Consider the following 13102-nt stretch of genomic DNA (forward strand, 5'->3'; position numbering starts at 1 on the left):
TACAGGGCCAGTAAAACCCCCAGCAACTCCCGCTGCGCATCAGTCTATGCTGCTGGTGCACAAGGAAAAGCAATTTCCAAACAGACAATTTCAAAATGGATAGGGAATTGCATTCGTTTTTGTTATTCCTTTCATGGAAAAACTGTGCCAGCTAACATTAGACCTCATTCCACCAGAGCCACAGCCACCTCCACAGCATTCTTAAGAGGGGTGGCTACCAAGGACATTTTAGAAGCTGCTACATGGAACTCCATGAATACATTTTCCAAGCATTACAATTTACCTTTATATTCCAGATCCAGAGAAGGCTTTGCTACGGCAGTCCTGCAGGGCATTTTAGCTACACCATCCTTTACATAGATCCTCCACCCCCAGATTGGCTATGGTATTCTACCCATATGTGATGACTGCAGATGCATCCTTGAAGGACATAGTACAGTTTTGTACCTACCATAAATGTAGATGTCCGATAGGTATGCATCTGTAGTCAGGTTTACCCTCCCTCCTTCCCCTCTTTGGTATTTATTGGGTACTTTTCCCTCTCATAGCTAGCTGGGGTTATCTATTATGGTGTATTTGTTTTATATATATATATATATATATATATATATATATATATATATATATATATATATATATATTTATGTGCATGTTTGGAATTTATTGCATTTCTCCAAATTTAGCCTTCCTTTGAGGGCACCTGGCATCTGGGGCAAGAAACACTGAGGAAGATGGCGTCGGCTGACGCTTTTATACCCCAGGCGCTCTGACGTCGGGGAAAGGGCGACATCAGCCGACGCCGGACCCAGACTTTGGAATCCGGCCGACCGAAGGGCTGCCTGAGGCAGGACAAACCCATATGAATGACTGCAGATGCATACCTATCGGACATCTACATTTATGGTAGGTACAAAACTGTACTTTTTCTGCCTTTCTCTTTGGTCTTTCCACTGCACACAAAGTCTTTACCAAATGCTTAGCACCTGTGGTGGCTCACTGCAGGGCGAAGGGAATACAGATATTCCCCTACCTGGATGACTTGCTGATCCAGGCTCCCAGCAAGCAGATACTGCAAGGGCACATCCACTTTGTGGTGACCTTACTGCAGTCTCTGGGATTCCAGATAAATCTGCCCAAATCCCATCTTCAACCAACTCAGGGTACTGTATTCCTAGGGTGCAGAATACACTCAGATCTCATGGAGGCATACCTACCACCTCCAAAAGTAAGCTCCTTGTCAGAACATCATCTCCATAAGGAAGCTGCAGTGGTACCTCCACTCAGTCTGGAAGCAACACAACCAGCCTGTATAGTATATTGCTACCCCTTCTACCCTGTCGAAAAAGGAAATACTATGGTGGTTGGATCAGGTACAGCACAGCCCAGGCCTTCCTCTCCAGCCACCACAACTCACTCAGGTCATGCACACAGACACCTCAGATGTGGGATGGGGAGCCATTCTCGGAAACCGACAGGTGCAGGGCCTCTGTGGCAAAATCACCTAAAATCAGAACACACAAATGCTGGAGAGATGAGGGCAAGTCTTCAGTCCTCCATGCATTTCAACCTTTCATTCTACAGGGGACTCTTCTGATATACTCAGACAGCATGACTGTACTATGGTATATCAACAGACAGAAAGGGACCAAGTCATACCTGCTCTGCAGGTTAGCCCTTTTAGTATGGGAATTGGCTACCTTACAGGGAATCTCCCTACAGGCAACCTACATTTCCTCTCTCCACAAGAAACTGGCAGATTATTTGAGCAGAACCAGCGCAAACAACCATGAATGGATACTGCACAGAGATGTCTTCCTGGTCCTGGTCCACAGGTGGGGGGTATACCTCAGATAAACCTGTTTTCCTCTACAATCAACTGGTTCCACTTACTCCTACATTTGTCCAAGGGCAATCAGCACAAGTTCCCGAGTGGACTCCTCACGCAGCAGAAAGGGTCACTAATCCATCCACAGTGGCAGATGCTGCACCTTACTCTGTGGCTGATAGGATTCTGATCCCATTTAGACACGTTTGCAATGAGGACGTGCTCAATGTTCTGCAGGAGCCAGGAAACCAAATACTAGAAAATTCTCTCTCTCCAAGTGGAAACGATTCACTATTTGGTGTCATAAAAGACAGCTGGATCTGCTTCTCAATGAGCCCCCTCTAGTGCTGTCCTATTTGCGTGAGCTACCGCAGTCTGGACTGGCTTACTTAACCATCAAAGCCCATCTGTTTGCTATTTCTGCCTGTTTGCTTTTGGAACGCCCACTAGCATCCCAGACTCCCTTGCAAGCTCTACCTCAATGGGCTACTGCACCTGAAGGCCCCCAGGAAACCCATCCCCCCTCCTTGGAACCTCAACTATATATTAGAAAAGCTTACTCTACCTCCCTTAGAGCCAGCTAACAAAGCCGCTTTAAATCTCTGTACCTGGAAAACTGTCCTTTTAGTGGCTCTAACCTCAGCCAGGAGGGTATCTGAGCTCCAAGCCATTATGGCTGCTCCACCCTTTCTAGTTTTCCACATAGATAGGGTTACTCTTAGGACAAACCCATCCTTTATGCCAAAGGTAGTCAGTGGACCTGTCCATTAATCAGGCCATTCAACTACCTGTTTTTTTTCCCAAACCCACAAGGAGACAGTGAGATGGTGCTGCATTCCCTGGATGTTCACAGGCAGATCAGATTCTACCTACACAACACCATGTCTATTAGACAGACGGATCAACTTTTTGCATCCTTTCACCCCAGAGCTCTGGGGAAGGCCGTTAGCAAATAGACTGTTTCGACTTGAATCTCAAAAGCCATTACCTTCTGTTACCAGTTCCATGGTAAGACCCTGCAAGGGACAGTTAAAGCTCATTCCACAAGAGCAATGGCATCTTCAGGAGCCTTCTTCCAAGTGTTTGGATACGTCTTCTATCCTGGAAGCTGCTTTTTGGTCCTCAGTCCACACCTTCACCAAGCACTACATGCTTGACCTCATCTCCAGGTCCAGGGCAGGGTTCGCCAGGGGTGTCCTGCATGGATTCCTGGAATCTGCCTCTAGAGCACCACCCCAACCTCAGTGAGCTTTGGTACTCACCGCTATGCAAAATACTGCAACATGGGATTAGAAGGACATAGAAAAGTTGTGTAAAATCGTACCATAACCATAGATGTCCTCCTCTTCCATGTTGTAGTATACCTAACAGAATGACGGATCTGTGTTATCTGCTTCCATCCTGCCTCAACTTCACACCTTTCTTCCCCCTTCCATTCTGTGGAAAATAATTCCTTTGGTTTCTGGTTTGACCATATGGACTGTCCCTTGAGCATTGTCTTACACTGTTTCAACTCCAGATCAGTATCCCTTCAAGCGTGTCTGATATAGTGGCTTTGATATCTGTATGTCTTTTGCTTTGTTTGGGGGTTGCAGGTAAATTTGATCTGAGGTAATAGTGGTGAAAGGAATGGGGTTATGGATAAGGGGAAGAGCCTGTGCTATGTGTTCTAAATTCTGGAGTAGCTGAGGTCAGATCTGAAGATCCATCCATTGAAAATGGACAAAAGCAGACACAGATCTGTTGTTGTGGTAGGTACATAACTTTAGCTTAGAGTAAATTTTTATTTATCTGTTTTGTTTTTATTGTATTGCCTGTCATTTTATTGTCTCGTTGAGTGCTGCTGCTTACTACTGCTTTTTTTTTGTTTTCCTTGCAAAAGAGTATCAGAATACAGAAATGTGTTAACTGTTATAATATGTGGAGCCTGTCAAAAATACAATTTCTGGAGCCTTTTTCAGACATTTCATGGTTGTTTATACTTCAAACCAGTGATTTATGTATTTGTAATTGAAACAATAGACATGTAGGTGGTTATGCTTTCTAGTGGCATGTGTACAAAGATACCGGTCGTTAACCTCAATATTTTATTTGCTTGTTTATTTTGCACTTTTGAATGTTAGAAATGTTTCAGCAATGTGTTAAGGAAAATGATGTTTTTTCTTTCTTGTGAAGGAAAGAGGCAGTAGTACCGATCAGCCACAAGCCCGACCTAATCCTCCTCCATTTGCACAGGGTGGCATCAGTAAGTATGTATGTGTATGATCATGAGAGTATTGTGACAGCCAGTCATGAATGCTTACATGCATCTTGTTTAATATGATCAGAAGTGGTGTGGACAGCATTTTTAATTTGTTACAACTGTAAGCATATCCTGGATGACAAATAGCAGCCTTTTCCCAAAAATGTTAAAGCCAGTGTTAATTAAATGTTTTTGTGGCAAAAAAATGAAAACTTTACATCATGAAAAATGTTACCATTGGAGACTAGGTCTAGATTGCTTTGACAGCAGTCTCTGTACACACTTCAGTGTCACTATTATGCACTGAATGAGGAAGGGTATTTGACTGTCTGCATATGGGAGAGCTGACTGCACAAGAAGTTGAGATTCACTGAAACATTAAAGTGGAAAGAAAAGTCACATTTGTTTTGTGTTATATTACTAGCATCATACAAATTCTGCTTTGTATGTTGTTGGAAAACTTCTCTCTACATTTTTTACAAAAATAGGTCTTCAAGTTGGGAATCATCTTACAAGGCTTGAAAGGACACCAACATTATTTCCATTAGATTGCCTGCACTTTCAGAGTCAGTAATGGATCTGACTCTGAGTGGAACTCCTGCGGTCTTTCTTGAAGTTTGGATATTAGCCGTTGCTGCCTGAAGCACAAATGTCATCTACTGAATAATCCTTCCTGACAGTTTATAATACAGAATTTCTTTCAACACACAGATAACACACATGTAGCACATGCCCTCCAAAAAGTCTGATGGATCTGTTGTCATGTTTATTGTTAAATAGGTATTTGAAGATTTTTTATTTTCCCTATCAATATGTGGAATTCTTTCACTCTGACAAGATTTCCTGAAGATATCTTACAGCACAGCTGACCATAACTGTCTTCGCAGAAGTCAATTGGTGCAGCTGTCCCTAACAGAGTATCACTGAGGGATCGACACAGAGAGGGAGAAGAAGTTTGCCTTGAAGTTTAGTCATTTTGACTTTTCTTCTATCCCTCCCAGGTCTACAAACTCCAGGAACTAGGATCTGTTATTCACATGGGCGCTGCTGTTTTTCCCACCCAAAGTCGAGTTTTTTCTGAGGAGTATCTTTGAGAAGCTTGAATTCCAGAACAGTGGCATTAAGAAAAAGAAGGTGACATGTAATGGGGTTGAGTTTGCCAAACCTAGAGATTATAAGTGTATTCTGCAAGGCTTGGATGGCTCTTGACAGGTTCATAGGTAGAGGTACTAAGCTATTGGCCCTAGGGCCTATATAAGCCTAGCCAAAAAGGTACCCTGGCTTTCGCCATCCAAGAAAATTATTTTCATGTGCCACTGTCTAGCAGAGCCACAGAAGTGATCCCCGGGGTGAATTTCCTATTTCCCATCCAATTATCAAGATTTTTTCTTGAAGAGTGCTAATGAGAAGCTTTGCTTGATATAGATAGGTAGTTTGTTCCAGGGTATGGGGAGTCTGTGGGACAGGAATCTATCCCTCCAGCATGTTCTGTTTATTGTGGTAACTAGGTTTAGGTCCCTAGAGCATGCAGCTCAGAGGGATTGGGATTTCTTTAAGTGGAGCATGTCCAACAGCTCTAGGTTTGACATAACTGTGTATGTTAGCCAGCGATCACCTCTGAGTAGGCGATATGTGACGGAGTAAAGCTGGAGTCTTTTGAGACGTTCTGCGTAGGGCATATGTTTGAGACCGGTAATCATCTTTGTGAGATATTTCTGCAGCCTTTCCAGTTGTTGTAGATGTCTTGTGAGGTACATACCAAAAGGGGCGTTGTACTCTATAATGGGTCTAATGAGTGACGAGTAGAGGGGAACAATGATCTCTTTTTTCCTGGATGAGTAACCTTTTGTGATGAGGTGTGCCACATAGAAGGATTTCCTGACTATTATGGCGATGTGATTATCTAAGGAGAGACTACTGTCCACCTGTGTCCCAAGGTCTATTATCACACTTTCGGTGTTAAGTAGGCTACTGCCTATGTGGTAGTTCATGGGTACAGAATTTTTACTAAAGGGGATGACAGTGAACTTTTTGGCATTGAGTTTGAGGCCATGGCTTTGACACCTGTCTCAGTGAGACCCTTTTGTAGAATGTCCACATCGTTAGGAGTTTTGATTATGGCTCCTAGTTTGCAGTCATCTGTGAACTTTGTTAGCCAAAGACCTTCTGTGTTAGCCTGTACTTCAGAGAAGTAGATACCAAACAGGAGAGGACCCAGGACTGAGCCGTGTGGTACTCCACTTGTCACTGGTCTGAAGTCGGATTTGGAGTCTGCTACTTTCACAGTGTGGGTTCTGTCAGTGAGCTAACTTGTAACCCATCTTGTGACATAGGGTTTTATACCTAGTTTAGTGAGTTTATCTGTAATTCCAGAGTGGGGGATGGTGTCTAAAGCCTTGGCGAGATCTAGATAGGCTGTATGGAACCACCTTACCCTCGTCTACAGCTTTGTTGACTGATTCAAAGAAGTCTGTCAGATTTAGGAGACATGATCTGCCTTTTACAAATCCGAACTGGGTAGGGTCCAGAGTTTGGAGATTACAAATGTCTTTGTTTATAAGTTCCATGATGATATGTTCCATGGCTTTGCAGAACAGGCTTGTCAGGCTAATGGGGAGGTAGTTCCCAGGGTCCGTGGTGGCTCCCCCTTTGTGGAGTGGGATAACTGTCGCTGTGCGCCATTCAGTGGCCACAAAGCCTGAGGTGAGGCTATGATTGAACATGGTACTAGGGTGGGGTGCCAGTTCATTCTGTAGTTCATGTAGAACGCAGCCTGGGATGTTGTCATGTCCCATGGATGCTGTGTTCTTGGCTTTGAAGAGTGTGGTTTTTACCTGTGCAACCGTGATTACAGGAACTTTGCATTCTTCCGTTATAGAGATGGGTCCTTTAGGGGGTGAGGGGGGGGGGTGGTAAAGTTAGCACTGAACCTATCTGCCAGGATGTTGGCAATATCATTTGGTTCTGTATGTTTAGTGCCATTGTGCTATAACTCAGAGCAGATCTGAGTGTTGCCATTGAGGTGCTTGACATAGCTATTGAATGCTTTGTGGTTGTCTTTAGAATCAGTGGCAATTTTGTTTTTCTTACTAGCTTTAGAGGATTTTATGAGGGATCTCAGCTTCTTACTGTGGCTGACCAGGGAGTTCCTCCAATCATGGGATCTCATTCTTTTTTGCAACAGTTTCTTTCTTCTGTTGTAGAGTTTGTTTATGGCAGGGGACCACCCAATTGGCTTCATTTTTTTTTTTGGAGAATAGCATCTTGGTTCTGTTAGCTGCTTTTGCTGACCACCTGTGCTGTCTTCACATGTAGGCCTTTGTACTCTTTAAAGCTGATACCAGTACACGTTCCTGCTTTTCCTTCAGTCACCACCCTTGGCTTGTGATTTAATGGTAGTTCACAGTATGTGGATCTTTTTCACCCTTGGGTGGTGGTGTCTTTCTGTATGCAAATTAAATTAGCACAATCATTTGTACTCGTCTGAGCTTACTTCTGTCATACTATTTTCAGATGAAGTTTTCAGTGTCTGTCCTGAACATCATTCAAAAATAAAAATACATCAGGCAGTCATTAGTTTCTTAAAAAATGTCATGAAAAGGAGTGCTTTTCTTCTAAAAAGGCCAAGACATAGCTGTCATTAACATGGGTTATTTTAACTGTTAATTAAATTGATTTTAGATTGGCTGCCCTCAGTCTGTGGCCATGTTAAGACCACATTTTAGTCTTTTAAGTTGACAGTTGTAAATGGATTAATTTATAGTTTAGACTTCCCATCAAGTCTACTATGTATTTGTTCCATGCTTATAGCACAGTCACGAGCAGGACTTCTTAGTGGGGTGGACAAGCCTCACCTTGCAGATAGTATATGTCATTGATTTGTAACCTGTAGACCAGGGCCATCTTTTCATAAAACCATTTTTGAAAGGGGTAGGAGTTCTTCAGGTGGTTGCTAGTCCTCTTTTTTTTTTTTTTTTTAGGTATGCCTACGTTTGTGTGGACAGGTTCAAGTCAGTCACCATCACTTAACAAATATTGTTTTATAGTTGGTAACTAAGGGGGCACCACTTGATGTGAGAATTTCACTGAAGGTATTTTTAATAGTGATATTTTGAAAATTCTTGTAATACTGTGTGCTTGTGTAAAAAAAATTATTTTTTTTTTATGAAGAGTACAGCAGTAGGGAATATTCAGCTTTTCTCTTCCATTTTGCATCCCTCTTATGATGAAAAAAAAACAAAAAAGTTGAATAGTCACATTCTTCATGGATGTTTCACTAGAGAATTACCAGACAAAACCACTCTGAGGCCTTGTATTCTTTTCTTGGGTTGGGAAGACCCTTCTAACTACCTTAAAATGGCATAATAGACTTTAGAAGCAGTTTTTGTACATTTTCTACATTCTTTCAAACACTTGAGGTGCAAAATACATTATCTCATAAATATGAGGACCAGTGTTTGGAACAGTTCATTTTTCTTGGTAACCCTAACCACCATTGTATATGCTTAGTAACATGCCAAGGGATTGGTGTGGCAGTGGGCTTCAGTGAGGGCATGTCACTCTTTAGCAAGTGACATAATTTATGAGAACAGCCCTGGTCTCCTTGAAGCCTGTACTTCTGTAAATTTTTTGGTGTGTAACTGGGGATTTATCCATGGGAACAAGCATCCTGAAAGTGAACCTCCACAAGCTCCCCTGAGGGGAGATGAGCCAGTTAAGCCACATCACTCTGCTCAACCAGGATCATCTGGGTTACTTCTAGGGTTTTATTCCTCTAAAGGGGATTGCCTGTTTTGGCATCCTCAGTTCTGATCTTTTTTATTTTGTTTTGAATTTTCAGTGATACCTGTATTCAGATGCATACATGCACCTGTCCGTTGCACATTAAGATGTCACATGCCAGACTAGGAGGGTACGTTGCGCTATTGTGCTTATTGAGTTTTTTTTTATTTTATTTCCTCAGATATTTGTGTAGGAGGTGTCTCATCTTTAGCATTTGGTAGAACTGTATACCAAAGGTAGACCCTATGAGCATGTGGATGTCTTCAGGTTGTTTGGTTCCTTCCATTGCTCCTGTATCTCCAATTCTTTATCCACCAAAATAAGAGCCTTTAGGGTGGTGGTGTATTGCTGTTTTGTAAGAAGTTTTTTTTTTTTATTGGGGGGAGCAGGTAGGCCGAGTGTCTCACATGTAATTTTTTGATGTTCTTTATAGGGATCAGTGCTGCAGTAGCCTAAGCTGTATGGGTTATATCCTGCTAAGGGTATATGAATGGATCAGCTTCTAAAGCTTTCAGGGCACCTTCCATTTGCCCAAACCATTAGTCAGCTCAAACTGAGCTGACTAAAGTCAGGTTTAGGTGCCAAGCTTTTAGAGCTTTCCTCCTACCAAAGATCAAACTAGTCTGCAGGCTTTCAAGGATCAACAGTTGACTAACACTGGCCCATTTCTGATTAGGTATGTTCCCTTTGTGTTTAATAAATAAAAAAAAAAAAACAAAAAAAAAAACTTCCATTTTATTTTTTTATAACCTAAACCTACTTTTTTGTTAAAACATAGTTGCACTAGAAGAAAGTGTTTAATTGTTGTCACAGGACTTTTGTACACCTTTAAATGGGAGCATTGCTTATTTATTTTTGTGGTAAAAAAGTTGATTAATTTGACTATAAACTATTTTTCTGTGATAAAAGTATTATTTTACTTTTATGGGGTGGGAGGGTGACCTAATGGTTAAAGCGTTTGCCTTACAAACACAAGGTACAGAGTTTGAATCTCACAGGGGATAATTGGCTAGGCTTAAAATGGCTCGCAAGGGCAGTTAGCCTAGTACTAACCTATGAACCTATGTATTGGGCAATTGTTAAATGCTTTTTGCTCTACTTTAATGGGGAAAAGTCGTGTGTGTGTAATTTTTTTAACATCTTGCCTGATTTACTGACTATTGCTGCTGAGCTTTCCCTTTTTCAGCTTAACCATGGAGCAGCCTACCGGTACTTCAGTTCTATATTCTTTCAGCCACAAAAAGAAAAAAATTTATGCAGCCTTTGCCACCACAGCAGGCTGATAAAGTTCCTCAGCCGCAGATAGGAGACTCTACTGTGGTCCAGGCTAGTTCCTCTGACCACTTACCTTTGGGTACAGCTGATGTAGTCCCTACAGTCAGTGTAGGCTGGTGGATAAAAATGTCCCTTGGTGAGCAAGGGCGAGACCCTCTATTCAGTTTAGGGACAGGGGTAGAGAATGCCACTGTACTTGGCCAGAAAGCTGTGTCCTTTCCTAGTGAGGTTTTTGCTGGCAAAAGTTGGTCTGTTTCTTCAGACATTCAAAAAGATAAGTCCATGGTATCCCTCGAACTCTCAGAAAAACTCAGTAAGCACTTGGTTCACTTAATAAAAATCAAACTTTAAAATATAACTGTAAAATACGTGCTACAAATTAATCAAATAGAAAAATAGTAGGTAGTGTTGTATTACACTCAACTAGGATTGCTTTTTTTGTGTATTTTAATAAAGGATATTCCATTTTTAACTCAGCTGTGGACTACCTACTATTTTCTGTTTGATTATTTTGTAGCACATATTTTACTGTTGTATTTTATAGTTCGATTTTTATTAAGTGAACTAAGTGCTTAACATAATTTAGGAAGTGAACATCACACCCTCCACACTGCAAAGTTTCTTCTTGTTTTTTTTTTTTCCTTCAGACATTCCTGTCAAAGAGGAGAAACAAAACAAATCTGTCTTATCCTGTATCACTTACCCGGTCAGGGGTAGTTTATTGGGCTTAGTTCAGGGTTTAGTGTAGTCTCTTGAACCTTCCTGTGTGGCTGTTCCTGGTAAAAGAAAAGGGGATTCTTCATTTTCTGAAAAAATTCAAGAGTCCGAACCTCAAAATTATTCGGAGGGCACAGCTTGTGTTGCCTCCACAGAATTCTGATTCAGATTCTGAGGAGGCCATGGCTTCAGCCAGTAATTTTGAAGGATTATCTTTCTCTGATACTGTTTCCAGAATTAATCTGTTATTTCAGTTGGAAAATGGCAATGTTTCCCAGCCCCCTTTATGAAGTATTATTTGCTACAATTGGAATTTCCCTAGCCAACTATTCCTCCTTTTTTGTCTTCTTTGGAAGATGTTTTTGTCAGAGCCTTTAATTTCTGACAAGCCAGCCTGCTGCTCCCAAAAAAAAAATAGACTATATGATGTGCCAAAGCCTTTTAAGTTTTTATACATTCATCCCAGATTAGACTCCAGATGCTGCTAAACATTTGGTTAATACTAAACTCTCGCCTTCTGAAAAGGATGGGAAGAGCTTTCAGAATCAGAAATACTTCATTTTTCCTGCAGAAAATTGCTTATGTTACAACTGCATAGATAAACAGACACAACATATACCAAACACAAATGTTTCATAATTAGTTATGATAGTGTACCCATTTGTCTTACCCCACATATATAACAACAGGGCCTGACATAGGTACACTGTTGACTATAGCCAAAGTATTAATGAATTTGATACCACATATAGTGTTAATTACCACTCACACTAGAATAATGGGGTATTGCACATTACAATACTTAAGTATAGCATATCCCATATAGGATAATTGCATTGATGATTAATATTGCTCTGAAAAAAGTGATGAGATAAAAAGGATGGGAAAAAAAAGAAAAACATGGTTAAGAGTTTAGCATTGCACTATGTGGTCTCCTTCACTAATGGAGATGATGCTAAGATGGTAGGAGGCATTATAGAGTCTGATGGCTATGAGCAGGAATGATTTCCAGTGACATTCAGTGGAGTACTTTATGGTCATCCTTCTCCTGCTAAAGGAACTTCTCTGTCCATCCACCACTCAGTTGAGTGGGTGGTCAGTGTTTAACATGATGGACCTCAGTCGGGCTAACATTCATCTGTCAGCCACTGTTTCGAGGGTGCCCATTTCTTCTCCAACTACTGAGCTAGCCTTCCTTACAAATTTATTTAGTCTGTTTGCCTCAGCCTTCTTTATGCTACTACCCCAGCATGTCACTGCGAAGAAGATAACCCTGGCCATTACAGTCTCAGAACAACCACAGCATAGTGTTGCTGACTCTATACGGTCTAAGTGCAGCCTACTCTGACCCTTTTTATATGCCACCTGTGAGTTTTTTGGACTAGTCCAGCTTGCTGTCCCAGGTGCACCCTCAAATACTTGTAGTCCACTTCACTCCCCACCCCCCACCCCCCCCAATGTCAGAGGGGTTATTGGACGGCGAGATTGTGATCTCTCTGGCTGTACTACCAGCTCCTTCATTTTACTGATGGTCAGCTGCAACTTATTAATCTGACACCAGCTCACAAAGCTGCACACCATCCTCCTGTATTCCTCCTTGTCACCATGCCTGATGCTTCCTACTATGGCCAAGTCATCAGAGAATTTTTGCAGGTGACAGCACTTAGTGATGTCTTTCTATTCATATGTTGCAATATTCATAACATGAGGGAGTCTGCCACCAGCTAACTTGAATGTCCCTCAAGTATACAAAAGTCTAAAGCTACTGTGGAGTATGTGCAACTTCGCACATAGCACAAGTCTAACATAGGTCATAAAGTGACGTCTGGTATAAAGTTGACGACAGCATGTACCAAGCCTCTGAACTTTTCTGTATCCAGTCAAAATGTCTTCTCCAGTCATTTGCTTGTCAGTGACATTTCGGATTCCAATCCAGGTAAGTGCCCTGTTGTTGTTTTTTTGTGTGCTACTGTTGTGGTTGAGGTTATATGTCAGTGTGGAAGGCAAATTCCATATAAAAGATTCACATGATCTGTGTCTTTTTTGCCTAAGCCCTCACTACGACCATACCTCCTGTTCAATTTGCAAGTCATTTGTCTCCAAGATCCTGCACAGTGGTCTAGCTTCTGTGAATCTGTATTTAGAGAACCAGCGCCTTTACCACTTAGCACTCAATGCCATGGAAGGTATTTGGGTCTTTCAGGTGAGCCAGTTAAGAAGACCAAGAAATCTAGGCTTGACTTACCTGCTGCTCCTCCAAT

General features: G+C 41.7%; 1 protein-coding gene across 1 annotated transcript in view; it reads left to right on the forward strand.

Annotated features, from left to right (window-relative positions):
• The window catches only part of KMT2D (lysine methyltransferase 2D), a 3358270-nt gene that overhangs the window by 2745077 nt on the left and 600091 nt on the right, over positions 1-13102 (forward strand). Inside the window, exon 36 of the mRNA XM_044082193.1 lies at positions 4001-4070. Within this exon, the coding sequence (XP_043938128.1) occupies positions 4001-4070 (70 nt within the window). The remainder of the gene's footprint in view (positions 1-4000; positions 4071-13102) is intronic.

The sequence above is a fragment of the Protopterus annectens genome, chromosome 9.part0, assembly GCF_019279795.1.
Source record: "Protopterus annectens isolate FY-2018-M chromosome 9.part0, PAN1.0, whole genome shotgun sequence".
Taxonomy (NCBI): Eukaryota; Metazoa; Chordata; order Ceratodontiformes; family Protopteridae; genus Protopterus; species Protopterus annectens.